Source organism: Sturnira hondurensis, unplaced genomic scaffold, assembly GCF_014824575.4.
Source record: "Sturnira hondurensis isolate 20B ecotype Veracruz unplaced genomic scaffold, ASM1482457v3 Scaffold0022215, whole genome shotgun sequence".
Lineage (NCBI taxonomy): Eukaryota > Metazoa > Chordata > Mammalia > Chiroptera > Phyllostomidae > Sturnira > Sturnira hondurensis.
Window position 1 is genome coordinate 12652627 of NW_028094846.1, and position 14788 is coordinate 12667414.

Below are 14788 nucleotides of genomic sequence, written 5' to 3' on the forward strand. Positions count from 1 at the left end.
CTGACTTCCTCCTTTATCCCAGTAGAATTTCCGTCGCAGAAGAGTACATTCGCTGTCGCCGATGCCAATCAGCATTCGGGGGCCAATGGCAAGTTCTCAGCACATTTGCTGCCAGCCCACAACTGTACTGTCAGCTGGAGAGCACGCTGATGCTGACAACCTTTGTAAAACACACATCTCCGTATAATAACTGGGGTATATTTTTGTACAGTCGCGCACAGGGTGGAGTGGGCCATGTGCTTGCTTGCCTGTGCTTTTTTAAATCACAAATTGTGTATCTGAAGAAAAAATCTGGCACACACCTCCCAGTAACATCACTATAAATAACATGTACAGTGAAAGGAAATCGTATTCCTTAAATCAGAGGCACGGATAGACAATTATGAAGTGCATTTGTAGGATCGCTGTAATAACACTTACTCTTACTATAACTTCAGAGTATTTCCGTGGAGAAGTCTGCTGTAAATCAGTGTCTGCCTCCGCGCTCAGGGACTCAGCATTTTTCTTGAGGGCGGGAGGTTTGCAAAAGAATTGAAATACGCACTTAACTACTCTCTGTGTTTCAGCATGCACATCTCTGAGAGCCAACAAGAATTCTTCAGAATGCTGGATGAAAAAATCGAAAAGGTAAGAAGTAAAATAAAGTACATGTTTTGAGGCTAATTGCGCCAGGAGCTAGGGTAACCCTATTCTGGTTTCTATGTCACCAAGTTATTTTTGTAAGGGGCTGGGTGGAACATTAAAGCAAAAGTCCCCCTCCCTACTCCAAAAAAAAATGTGGCTATGAGAATGTTTAAGGTGTAATGGAGCTTCCCAGTATCCTGAACTACCATGGGTTCTGAATTAAAGTGCGTGAAGCCAGAGACTCGCGAGCACCTTGTCTGCACCGTGAGCGCAGCTCTGACCTCAGACTGCAAGCGAGAAGGTACCTGCCAGGTCTTACCTCGTGCCTGTCACTGCTTTCGGTTCTTTACAAACTTCCTGTACGTATTGCAATCAACACCCACCTCAGGGAAATGGCTTTGAGACCTGTATTATCTGCCATTTACAGGCAAGGAAACTGAGGCTCAGCGTGCTTGAGTGACTTAGCTGGGTTTGCAAAGCTAACGATCATGGTAATAATCATTATTACCATACCACTTCTCTGTGGCTCCAAAGCAGAGCCTCCAAGTTGCTTCTCTAGGAATGTGTGGGTTTCACATCGACGGGAGGGTGTGAAGTCCATCCGTGTGGACATGGAACCATATCTATGATGTCAGGGTGCCACGTGCTAATCACCTGAACAAAGTACGGACTCTGGTAACATTACAGGCTTCCGTGCTTAGGGACTTCAAATTCATCCATGCACATGGGACGAACTTTAACTATTAAATCAAGTGTTATCACTTGAAAGCTTTATTCTGGAGAAGAGTACAATCCTCAATCCGAACCTATCAGTCCTTCAGGTAAGGCATCACAGGCCAATTTTGCCTCTGGCAGTTTTTCTGTTTTAACTTTATTTCTCTTTTGTGGTCCTTTGATCTGAGCATTTCCTCATAAATTCCCAAGTTGCCCTGTCCCTCAGTGGAAGGCAACAGAGGTCTTACACTCCTCAGTGTCTCAGCAGCTGGTCCACTCTGAGGATAACTGTACAGTCTGCTAATGAATAGCTCAAAGACCAGCAACCATCACCAATGGGAAAACAGAGATGGAGAATAAATGTAAATGGTGGTTTTGTCTGTACTGCTCCCTGACTGTGCATAAATGCTCTTTTAGGAGGATAATGTTTCATGTTCAGTTTTAGTTTAATTTTGGCTTGTGCACGACTTTTCACCGGGAACATTTCCTCCAGGACTAATTTCCAAGGTTCACAGATTGGTTCAAACGCTGTTCACCGCGCCGATAACATTCTGTTTTAGTAACGAGAAGCATAAAAAGAAATGTCTGTACCCATGGTTTTGGTGAAGATCTTTTCTTTCTCAGTTTGTTTGGATTTTTTTTTCCTCTGCTAGTTTTCTGGCAACCACAAGATCTGCCTACTAGTCAGAGTTGGTCTGAAAAAATTAAAACCTGAATTGTAGTCTATCGTTTAAACAACACATACAAATCTGATGAGGCATTTAAGATGACCTAACTCCTTCCCGGTGTGTTTCCAGAACTGGAACTCTCCCTCTGTTTACTCAAAACTGAAATTCGTTGTTCCCATCCGAAATTCCATGTTCCTCGTCTCCGTTTGCATGGGGTGTGGAGTATGGTGTGTTTGGCACAACAGAAGCCAAGTTGATAGCTTCATCGCTTATTAGACAGATGTCAAGTTCCCTGGACAAAGAAGCACTTGTGGATTCCGCATAAACAAGTGTTCCCACTATTGGATACATTTCCGCTCAACGGAGAGCTGTCGTTTAATCTGTGACATGCAGCCAGTCACAGATTTCTGGAGGAATTTTCTGTCCTCTCTGAATGAAGCTTTCCTGTGTCCCCTCTCTTGTGTGAAGCCCATCCTTCTGAATACTGTAGGTGTCCTGCATAGGACTTAATCATTAGGCCTCTAAAAATTAAAAGATTCCCTCGTAATATCGATGTTTGGCTTAATGTAATCTTTGCTGCAGTTTAAAATTGGAAATTGGAGTCTTAAAAGTTGTTTCCTAACATTTTAACCATTGCTAAGTATCCCTTTGCTCCAAGCTAGCATGAGGATAACCATAAATGCAACACAAGTCATTCTTTAGGTTTTATAGGGCTGATTTTTAAAAAAATAATTAAACTTACAAGGTCATGCTGAAAATGGGCAGTCACTCTGAGACACCTTGAACTTTGAGGTTTAATCTCTCTCAGAAATATCCAGGAATTCCTTCTATTTCCTTCATTGATGAGACACAAGATTGGAGGGAGCTCTGAACCTGCCCTTCCTTGATTCATCCTTTGCGTTTATTGAATATCTATAGGATGTGGCTTGGATGTGCTTTTCAATTCTCCTCTTGATACCAAAAGAAATCTCTACTCTGTCTCCCTCGAGATAGACATACAAAATAGAATAATGATTTTTTAAAGACAGATGTAAGAGTACCATTAGTATAAAGAAATCAGGACCATTAGATGGTTTGAAATTTACAGTGAAACTTATTTTGGACCATGGTGTTCTAATTCAGACATTGTCACAGTGCTGGGCTATAGTTAACCTTTGTGTCCCAGGTGGAGCCATGGTTTCCTAAGAAGTTAATGGTGGCATAGACAAGCAGGTGGCAAAAAAGTGCCTTGAACAATTATTTAGCACTTACTGAGTACCAGATATTAGGCTTGTTACTCAGGATAGAAAAATAAGTGAGAAATATGGGATACGAAATAAGTAGGAAACCGTCCCTTGTCAGAGGAACTCAATTTTGAAAGTGAATTTCTTTAAAAGTCGAATTCTTTTGCTGATGGAGCAGTCCTTCTCCACCTCCACCCCACCCCCCACCCCCCGGCCCGCCATTGTCACTGTGAGTCACATCCTTCTGTATTGAACACAAGGGCGTGTTGTGTCCCATGTGAGCCTGGTCCATGAAGGAGCTGCTGAGACAGCTCGTTGGGCCCTGGGTAGCGTTTCACTCTGCTGGTGGGTGGAAGGCCAGGTCACTGAGCCATCTCTGGACATGACAAAGGGAGAGATTTTGTCAGGAGATCAGTGAGAGTTCAGAACACCTTTATGACCTCTGTTTTGTGGGGGAGAGTAAAAACCCTGTGAAGCAATGAGAGGGTCTTGCTTATTTTGACCTCATTGTTTTTTTGCTCATCTATCTCATCATTATCCCATTTGGATGTATCGTTGCTGTGCCGCACGATTAACAGGCCGCCTCCCCGCCCCCCCGCACCTCCTGGGAAGTGATGACGTTTGATTAATTTTGCAGCTTAAAGAAAGCAATAGTTTACCACGTAGCAGGATAATGATTTTAAACACTGTATTTAGAGGAGAAAGGCAGTATCTGGATTATTAAACCTGGGCCTGTGGGAGTTTCTCAATACAATAGCAAATCCAGATCACGCCCGATTCATTTTTTTAATTTAAACTTTTATTTGGAAATAACTTCAAATTTAGAGTAATTTGTGACACCTGGTTTTACAACATGCTTTCTGCTCTACATTTGAGTTTACTTGTAAGAAGCAGAAAAAGTCGATAGTTTTTTTAAAGTACTTGAATATCAGTATCTTCTCCAGGCAAAATGCAGGGAGTTATACTTTGCCTCGTGGGGATGTAAGAACAGCTGATGACCACAGAGTCTCAAACACAACCCTGAATATCACACGAAGAATATCTCAGGACAATGCCATTTGCGTCTGCTTAGTTTCTCTCACGCAAGACTTCTGCAGCTTTGTTGGGCCACTGGGCATTTTTGGGAATCTTGTAAAAGTTTTAAAGACTCTTTCTATAAAAATGCACATGATATCATATACACAGAATTCTTAAGCAAAATGTCAGGATTTTGTGATTTCCTGGAGCCCGTCCACGGGCCCCGGGCAAAGAACATGTGGACTTTTTAAGGGTGTGTTTCATTAATATGCTTCCCCGGGATCTGGGGCCCCACTAGGCTGGTGGGTCGGCCCCAGTGACCTTATCCCTGTGGACCTCTGACGGCAACGAGGACGAGGAAACAGGGCAAATAACAACATGCAAACCCATTCCCCATTCTCTCTTACTTCCCTTTCTTCACAAAACTTACTCCCAGTCCTTGGCCCCTGTCGGATTTTGAGAGTCTCCACTGTTGCCTGGAATTATTCAGTGTGACATTTTAAAGGGATGCCTGAGGAAAAGCAGGGTGTAGATTGGGAGTCAGCGGGTTTTGAAAGATGTGTGTTTATCTGGAGATCTCTACATCTATTGAAAACCCATTTATGCTTAGCAATTGTTTGGGTTCCTGAAGTGGCCTGACTCTTGGCCCCAGAACTAACCTTGTTGGTGAGAACAATCACTGTCAGTCTGTCTTTCTCTACTTATTTCAAGGGCTCCTCTCTTAACATCGTGTCGGGTGAATCTGAACACATTTTGAATCGGGCTATCAGAGATCAGAAGGTGGTCGCGTTTCATCTGGAGAGGGTGACTTGCGTGTAATTGCGAGCTGCAATGTTTGGTTCTGTTTATAAACTGTCCCCGTAGTAGGCTGCTTAACCTGAGAGCTGCCGTAGAATAAAACATAACGTTTGGCAGGCATAGCTGATGCTAGTTTTTACTTTCTGGGGTGTGTGTAAAGGCCTCACCAGTGCGTGTGAGGGATGGGAAAACATGTCACTGTTGTATCTGAGGTCCTAAGAATGTCACACGGCCTGTCCTGTGTGTGCAGGAAGTCACAGCGTGTCCCTCCCCGACCTGTTACTTTCAGTAACAGCCCAGGCCCTCAGCACTGATGAAGAGATGCTGTTACTGACGTGCATTTTGGAAGTGGACTGGGCTGCCCGTATCATAATTATCCCGTTTAATAATTGCCTGCTCCGTGGCTATCGATTTTGCTAGTAACCCACCTTTTCCTGTGTCTCCTTTCCTGTCATCTCCCTGCTTTGCCTTTTTTTCCTCTCTTGCGTGTAGCGTTTCTCGTCTGTCAGACAAATTAAAGGTGTCATGACAAAGCTAAGGAGGTGTTTTGTTACCTCCCTACTGCATAGCTTTACACAGTGACTTCTCCACTGTCGTGATGGTGAGTCCGCTGCAGGAGCCGCTGGCCAGGTGGTGTGCCTGCTCCGGACTCGAAGGAGCTTAGCTTTCCAGTGTCGCTGATCGTAGCAGGTGGAGAAGCCAGGAAAGTAAAGCGGGCAGTGCGCCTAAACGAAGTGCCACGCACGCAGTGTCTGCTTGCTTTCTTTTTCCTGGAGGACTTGACTCTTAGCTCTCGAGGTTCTGTCAGTCTGGCTTTTTAGGGAAGAGCAGATGGGAAGTGTTCGGGTTCTGGAAAAGGCAGTAAGTACTTGAATGCAAAGAAGAATTGTTCAGTTTGTCACGAGTGATGTGGCCGACAATGCTCTGAGCTCCACAGCAGCAGGAGGCTCAGTCAACGAGGTCCTTTCACCCCGAGTGCAAGGGAAGATGACCAAGGCCCCGCCCAGAGCAGAGACCCAGGGACATTGACACGTCCTCCCTTTGACATGTCCGTGTTCGGCTTCTCCTTCCCATCCTCTTCTCGCCCTTCCCTCCTCCCTGCCTCCCCATGGCCATTCTGTTTGGCAGCCCTGGGCGTGGTGTTAGCCCTCAGGGCAGAGGGCCCTGGGGACGGAGAGGACACCACCCTCTGTGATGGCCACTTTATGATCTAAGAATGTCTAAAAGGACTGAAGAAGCATTGAGCAGGCAGTTCTGTGAGGATAAGAACAGGTTCTCCTTTGTCTTTGTTTCCCCAGAACCTGGGACAAAACTGCCACTCACTAAACTTGTTCAGTGAATGAATGGTGCAGCTAAGGCCACAGGGCTTAGCAGGAGCAGAACATCACAAAGGAAGGACATGTGGCCAGGCAGAGTCCCGCAGCAAAGGGCCCTCGGTGAGATGGGAGGCGCTCCGACCAGGAGCAGCAGAGTAGGCACAGAGCAGGTACAGGGCGGAGAAACCGGATAGAGGGACTGAGGGAAAGAGGCAACACGGAGCAGAGAGAGACCCTGTGCCCCCCATGGGGGCCAAATCCCAGCCCCAGCTCCAGCAGCAGCTGTGTGACCCCAGGCTAATTGGTTAACCTTTCTGATCTTCTGCGCCCTCACCAAACACACACACACACACACACACACACACACACACACACACACACACACACCGTGGATCGTAATACTAACTTGTCTTGGAAATTAGAGAAAAATCACTTTAGATTCTCTAGCAGAGCGTTTATGAGTGTTGTAATGCTCTGTGATTGGTAGTTTCACTTTGATTGACAAGGCCTGTATCCATACCACCAAGGCCATTTGTAAAGATCTGGGCGGGGGCTGGGGACTGTTTGGGGTGGGGAGGCTGAGACTGAAACTGAGAATGCAGGACTTACCAGCATGCGTCTTGCTGGAGCAAACCCTTTCCTGTGGTACAGGTGTCTCCTTGCAGGTTGATTATTAGATGAGGGAACTTCCCAGTGCAATGACCCACTTTCCCGCTATGTGGTATAAAGATGTTACGGAATTAGATTTGTCAGTAACTAACCTGTAGTGCCAGCTTGTAGCTGTGATAACAGAATGAGCCTGTGACTCAGTTCCGTCCGGCTGAGTCTCTATATTTTTTCTTGTTTGAAGGGTTTATTCTTTTTTAACTCTTGTGGGTTTATAAAACCTGCTTTTAGAAGTATTCATTAATACCAGCTTTAAAATGCCTGTAACAACAACAAAAAATAGTCAAAAGTTAGGAAAGGGAATCATTCTCCCTAGCAAAATCATTACAATGGTAAGACTGATTTCTTTAATTCATTTAATAAGCTTAATTGAAATGTATTTTGGGGGCCCAGAAATGAGGAATTGGGAGAGTAATGAGTTATAAAATTGGGTCCTTGCCATTAGGGAGCTGCTAATCTAGGAGCATACGGTTTTGAGTTGGGAAGAACTATAGAGAGTATTTTATGGAATTTATCACCAACTTTTTAAACTCCCGCTAAACAGACCCTCTGTGGTGGAGAATGACACCTGCCCATTTGTATCAGTTGGGAAAGAATTTCGAAGCATCGTATGTTTGATACATTTCTAGAAAATTTTTTTCCGCGATATCTTGTCATCTGCGGGGCACTTACCCGTCTCTTTGAAAGCCTGTTGAGTGGGGATGCATTCTGTCCCCTCCTGACAGAAAGCTCTCTGGGGGCAGAACCTTCCAGGCTGCCCCCATCTTAGTCCTATTTTGCCAAATACACTCAGAAGAGGAGAACCAACACGCTCAGAATTGGCCGTTGGTGGTTTGGGGGTTGGGCATACCCTGCTTCCCTTCTGGGTTCGAAACAAATTGAAAATAGACACAGGAGCCGGGTGAGTGTCTGGGGTCAGTATCCACCTTATTATTCCGCTAAACTAGTTTGGAATATATTTGCAACCCTTAAAAACGTCAAAAGGATCTGCAGCCAGAATATGTAAAGAAGTCTATTGACACAAACAAATAAAAAGCATCAATTAAACTTATAGGTCTGTATCATTAGAATTTTCTTGTACGCAGTAAAGTTCACTGAAGCATTCTGTGTTAATAGCAAAACAAAAGAAACAATAACATCAAAAACAAAAAAGCAGAAACAGCCTCCGTGTGCCCTGGCTGGCGTAGCTCAGTGGATTGAGCGTGGGCCTGCGAACCAGACAATCGCGGTTCGATTCCCAGTCAGGGCACATGCCTGGGTTGCAGGCCGGTTCCTTGCAGGCTAACTACCAGCAGGGGATGCACAAAAGGCAACCATACATTCATGTTTCTCTCCCTCTCTCCTTCCCCTCTAAAGATAAATAAACAAATAAAATCTTTAAAAAAAAAAAAAAGAAACAGCCTCCGTGTGTAATGATAGAGGAATGGATAAATTAAAAACCTGTATATTTCTACGCTACAGTATTACGTAGAAGTTAAAGAAATGAACGAGGTGTATATTATTTTACATAGCAAATCATATTATTAAGTGAACGAAGGACCATGCAGAATGATAAATATTATACAGTATCACACAAATTTCAAAACACAAAAAGTACCGTACACTTGCCAGCTGTATACCAGGCACTGACACACACACAAACACACACACACACACAAACATGCCCACAATTGTGTGCTACAGGTGTATACATTATATTTGTAAATGTCCCCTGTTATATATTCTAGACATCCATACACACGTAAAGCATAGTTTACTTGATGTGCTATGAATATGATACGAATATTAAAATGAGCTGGAGGGACACATAGCAAACCCATGGCCCGCACTGTGCCTGGGGGTACGGGAAGGGCGATGAGATGGTAGTTTCATTTCTTAGTGGGGAGGGGGGCAGCTAGAAACAAGTGTTACCAAAAACTGCTAGTTCTTACGTCTAAGTGAGGCACATCTGATGTTTGTTAGTCTTTACGCTTCTCTGTACCTTGTACATTTTTCAAAATTAAGTCACTGAAAACAGGAAATGGCAAGTGGAACAAAGCGGATTAGGCCGTGGTCACCGGCCTCGATCACCCTTCCCTGTGTCGCGGTGTGCAGCTGGGTGGAAGAGAACCTTCAGGCAGCCCCCACATGCGGGCGCGGAGCCACGCGCGAAACCCCCCCAAAACTATTTTTAGATTTCATTTGAAATCGCTCCCGTTTTTAAGGGCTCTGGCTGGCGGTCAAGGCTACAGAGGCAGTGGACCACCAACGATTGCTGTTCTTTGGGGCGCTTGGCCCAGTGTGTGACCACCCTTAACTTAATCAGAGCTTCATTAGACTAAATAGTCCCCACAATCCGGTTGGTGTGGCTTGCCCCGGCCTGTCCTGTGTCCTCAGGACTTCCCTGGGTTGTCATCCTCCCGAGCTGCTCGTTCCTTAGGCTCCATAATGAAGTCCCATGGACCCTGCTCCTCTTCCTCTTCCGGGATGCAGCTTGGTCCCCGGAGTCACATCCTGGAAGAGGAGGGAAGCCAAACGGACATGTTCTGTTCAACCCTGGGCTCAGGACGCCCCCTCCTCACTGCCCCCTGAGTCTTCTCTCCCCTGCAACTTCTCTCCCTGGCTAGTTCATATTCTCTGCCTTCCGTGANAAGTCTATTGATACAAACAAATAAAAAGCATCAATTAAACTTATAGGTCTATATCATTAGAATTTTCTTGTACTCAGTAAAGTTCACTGAAGCATTCTGTGTTAATAGCAAAACAAAGGAAACAATAACATCAAAAACAAAAAAGCAGAAACAGCCTCCGTGTGTAATGATAGAGGAATGGATAAATAAAAGCCTATATATTTCTATGCCACAGTATTATGTAGAGGTTAAAGAAATGAATGAGATGTATATTATTTTACATAGCAAATCATATTATTAAATGAATGAAGGACCATGCAGAATGATAAATATTATACAGTATCACACAAATTTCAAAACACAAAAAATACCGTACACTTGCCAGCTGTATACGAGGCACTGACAAACACACACACAAACACACACACACACACAAACATGCCCACAATTGTGTGCTACATGTGTATACATTATATTTGTAAATGCCCCCTGTTATATATTCTAGACATCCATACACACGTAAAGCACAGTTTACTTGATGTGCTATGAATATGATACGAACATTAAAATGAGCTGGAGGGACACATAGCAAACCCATGGCCCGCACTGTGCCTGGGGGACGGGAAGGGCGATGAGATGGTAGTTTCATTTCTTAGTGGGGAGGGGGGCGGCTAGAAGCAAGTGTTACCAAAAACTGCTAGTTCTTACGTCTAAGTGAGGCACATCTGATGTTTGTTAGTCTTTACGCTTCTCTGTACCTTGTACGTTTTTCAAAATTAAGTCACTGAAAACAGGAAATGGCAAGTGGAACAAAGCGGATTAGGCGTGGTCGCCGGCCTCGATCACCCTTCCCCGTGTCGCCGTGTGCAGCTGGGTGGAAGAGAACCTTCAAGCAGCCCCCACATGCGGGCGCGGAGCCACGCGCGAAACCCCCCCGAAACTCTTTTTAGATATCATTTGAAATCGCTCCCGTTTTTAAGGGCTCTGGCGGTCAAGGCTACAGAGGCAGTGGACTGCCAACGATTGCTGTTCTTTGGGGCGCTTGGCCCAGTGTGTGACCACCCTTAACTTAATCAGAGCTTCATTAGACTAAATAGTCCCCACAATCCAGTTGGTGTGGCTTGCCCCGGCCTGTCCTGTGTCCTCAGGACTTCCCTGGGTTGTCATCCTCCCGAGCTGCTCGTTCCTTAGGCTCCATAATGAAGTCCCATGGACCCTGCTCCTCTTCCTCTTCCGGGATGCAGCTTGGTCCCCGGAGTCACATCCTGGAAGAGGAGGGAAGCCAAACGGACATGTTCTGTTCAACCCTGGGCTCAGGACGCCCCCTCCTCACTGCCCCCTGAGTCTTCTCTCCCCTGCAACTTCTCTCCCTGGCTAGTTCATATTCTCTGCCTTCCGTGAGTAGAGACGGCCCATCGATGGCTGCAGTTCTCCTCCTGGCCCAATGCACGTCCTTCCTATTCTGAAAGCAAAGAGAAAAGGGGAGGTGAGTGCTGTGGTCCAGCAAGCAGTGTCGCTTCTCTTTGTGGGGAGGGAGGAAAGGAACCGCCTTCTCACACTCTCTCCTCTCGGGCCTGCTAGCCCGTGGAGCGGTGAGAGGGGCAAACCCGGCATCCTCCACTCTCCAGCTGTGACTGGGTGGGTCTGTACCATCCACAGGGCCTTGGCCTTGTGGGGGGAGGGGGTCAGGAGGGCCTGCTGGGTTCTCTGCTCCAGCAAGAAGGCACATTCCCATCTCACTCCTGACTGTGCTCAATTAAACACTCTAAGGCAAGGCAGTATGTGCTTAGTCTCCCCAAACCTCCAGCCATGTTCTACCTAAATTCGATGGTATAGCAGTTTGTTCAGAATAAACGGCTCCGTGGAGTCTGTCTAGAAGGCACATCTCTGGATTGAATCCCCGGTTTGCTAAAGCCATTGCCCCAAAGGAAGAGAACCATGGAGGAGACCCATGAGGGTCTCCAGTCTGTCGAGTGGGCTGTCCTGGCTCGGGGGTGAAAGGCTGCTATTTAAACCTGAACTTTTATACCTGAAAATAGACTTAACTAAAACCCCCCTTTGAATTAAGCCCACTAAATGGCTTGTAAGTCTTCCACAAATAATTCCACTAAAAAATCATGGTCTATCTAATATCACTGTGAGGAATCGGTTACAACAGGGAAAAATTTTATAAGGTAACATTCAGTGGGGGGAAAAGGCAAAATAAAACACTGTGTCTATTATAAATTGAAACGATATTAAAATGGCCCTACCTGTGGACAGAGATTTAAATGAAACCTGAACACGCCATCCATTAGGAAGAAAGGGTTGCAGGGAAAGTTTTTTAATTTAATTTTGATTTTGATGGATGGTTCTGTTGTCTGCAAAATAAGAACGACTTTATGAAATGACATTTTGGAGGCGCGCTGTGGTCCGGTCTCAAGAGAAAGGTCTCTCAAGATGGAAATGGCCACTGCCGTGGGAGGAAGAAGGCCAAACCCTCGGCAGGCCGGCCTCTGAGCCCCTGGCGGTGGTCCCAGTCTGTGCAGCAGCCCCTGGGCCAGATCTGGTGTACCAGATAAGAAGGGCTTTTACGTGTTTAAAGGGTGAGGACGAACAAAAAGCAGAATAACATTTACTGACGTGAGAAATCATGTGAACTTGCAAATTCAGTGTCCATAAGTAATTTAATGGGAGGTAGCCATGCTCGCTCTCTCTCTCTCTTTTTTTTTTTTTTTTTTGCTCTTGTCTGTCACTGCCTTCACGCTTACATCACCATAGTTGAGTTGTAGTAGGGACCATGTGGAATGCAAAGCCTAAAGTGTTTACTGTTTGCCCCCTGACGGAGGAAGTCACCAATCCCCGCTCTAGGACGTCACTTCCCTATGGCCTAGAGACACGGACGCCCTAGCCCTTCTTCACCCTTGCTTCTCTCTCTACCTTCACTCCGGCTCACCTCCGTGTGGCCCCAAAGCATCTCTGAAGTCACGTTGAGTGCCAGCATCAGATAAATCTTGAGAAACTGTGTGCCTTAAAGCTTCTAAAATAGCCTCCTTTTTTGTCCATAGACCGAGGGTCTGGGTTTAATAAGCATTTTGTGGGGGGTTCAAAGCTGCTTAGTTGATACTTCTTCTCTCTTGGAGATGAAACACCCAGTGTCCTGGAATTGGGGTCACTGCTGTAGTTATCCCAGTGATCCTTGCTACGTACAGTCACAGGGACAGTTGGAGGCTGTCCTCCCAGTGATCCTTGCTACATGCAGTCACAGGGACAGTTGGAGGCTGTCCTCCTCCTGCCGCTCGTTACAAATGAGACCTGAGCCTAATTAGAATAAAGCCCACTAGTTAATGCCTCCATTGATTTTTCTGATGAAGTAAGTCAGAGGAGGAGACTTGAACAGCACAGCTAATTACTTGGCCTTCCGTTGGCGTTTGTTATCAATTGTTGTCAGACCGTAAATGGAAATGCTGCCGAAATGCTCGCTGGCTGGCGGCACCCTGCCCCGTCCAGCCCCGAGGATGAGGGACGGAGCACTGGCCTTGGGCCACCACCCGACGGGAGGAGCACTGACCGGCTGCCCCTGGGGTGTCCTTCACTCCACTTCTCCACCCTTTCCCGCCTCCTCCTCCTCATGTTTGTTCTGGACTCGAGCTCTGGGTTCCCAGATGTTCCAGTGGCAGAGTTCGTCTCTCCCACCCTGTTATTCCTGGTTCCGGGACAGAGCGTAAGTGTCCAGATTCTCACAGACACTTGGATCTGAGGCTGTCTCTGGGCGGTGGTACTTGGAGGAAAACATTGGGGGTGGGGTGTTAGGTGGGCAGGGACGGAAGACGGGCCAAAACACAGATGCGGCAACTGTGTTTCATTACTCAGGGGCCTCTTCGGTGCTTGGAAAGCTAGAGTGCAGGGTGGAAGGTTACGCAGGAGGCATCGCTGAGTCAAGAGATGGAGACGCGGGAAGCCCACAGTTAGAAAGAGAGAGGGGGAAGATGAATCACAGACAGGAAGCAGAGAATAAAAATAATGCCAGAGAGGAACAGGTGTTCCCGACCTCCTCCTGAGTGGTGAAGGAGAGGGCAATGAACTCGTCAGTCAGTCAGTCAGTCGGTCAACAAACAAGAATCTGCTTTGTGATGAGTGGAACAGCTCACACCTCCAGACAGAAATCAGCCTCATTTAAACAAACTACTATAATGAGCCTTCATTTCAAAAACTCATGTTTGCTTACCTTTATCAATCAGCTGCATTGTTCAAGAGGGTTGCTTTTTCCAGCGGGCTTTGAAAAATTTGCTCCACTTATGAAAGTCCCAGGACACCTCCCGTATCACATCATTCAACAGCCTTCATCCCGACACACTCACACACACACACACACAGCACGGCCTCCTTCCAAACACCCAAGTGTCCATAACCGTGGGACAGGGGCCACACAAGGATTCCACCAGGTGTCAGAAAGACGTCTTGGCTAAGCTTGCTGTAAAACATGGTGGTGGGATGGAAGGACCCCTGGGAAAGGGAGAGACCAGTTCACCCTCCAACAACCGGGGGAAATGCCCTTGAAGATTCGATGTTGGAGCGAGATGGTAAAGACGACAGAGACACGGAGAGGAGCCTGGGAGGGGTGTGCGGGAAGAGAACAACATGTATGAAAACACAGTGTTACCCCAGAAGGACCTTCCTGCCTGGGACCTATGGGTGGTTGGTCCCCGTGGTGCTGTCTGTTTGGAAGCAGTGAGTACAGGAGCTATTATATTTCAGTATTTTTTTTCCGCTTGGGGGAGGTAGCAAACTGATTTTTTTTATGTCTAAAAAATGTGCTGCAATGAAAATATGTGTAGATATACTTCTAATAACTTTATGGAGGTATAATTTACATACCATAAAATGTACTCATTTGACATGTACAATGAAGTGAATTTTCGTAAATTTACCAAATTGCATGACCATCGCTCCCCACACTCCAGATCCCCGTCACCTCAGTAAGACCCCCTCCTGCCTGCTTGTAGTCAGTCCCCCTTCGCACCCCCAGCCCCAGGGACCCAGTGCATATGGTTTTTTTAAAAACGTGTGTTTGGGAGTTTATCTTCGAGACTGATTTCTGTGATGAAGGGTGTGAACACTTTTATGACTCAATACCCATCACCCAGTTACTCTCCGAAGCAGCTTCTCCACCA

The 14788-nt window shown here is 46.2% G+C and overlaps 1 protein-coding gene across 1 annotated transcript in view; it reads left to right on the top strand.

Moving 5' to 3' along the window:
* CUNH1orf21 (chromosome unknown C1orf21 homolog) overlaps positions 1-14788 on the top strand; it is a 116173-nt gene that overhangs the window by 95881 nt on the left and 5504 nt on the right. The window contains exon 4 of the mRNA XM_037034871.1: positions 567-627. Within this exon, the coding sequence (XP_036890766.1) occupies positions 567-627 (61 nt within the window). The remainder of the gene's footprint in view (positions 1-566; positions 628-14788) is intronic.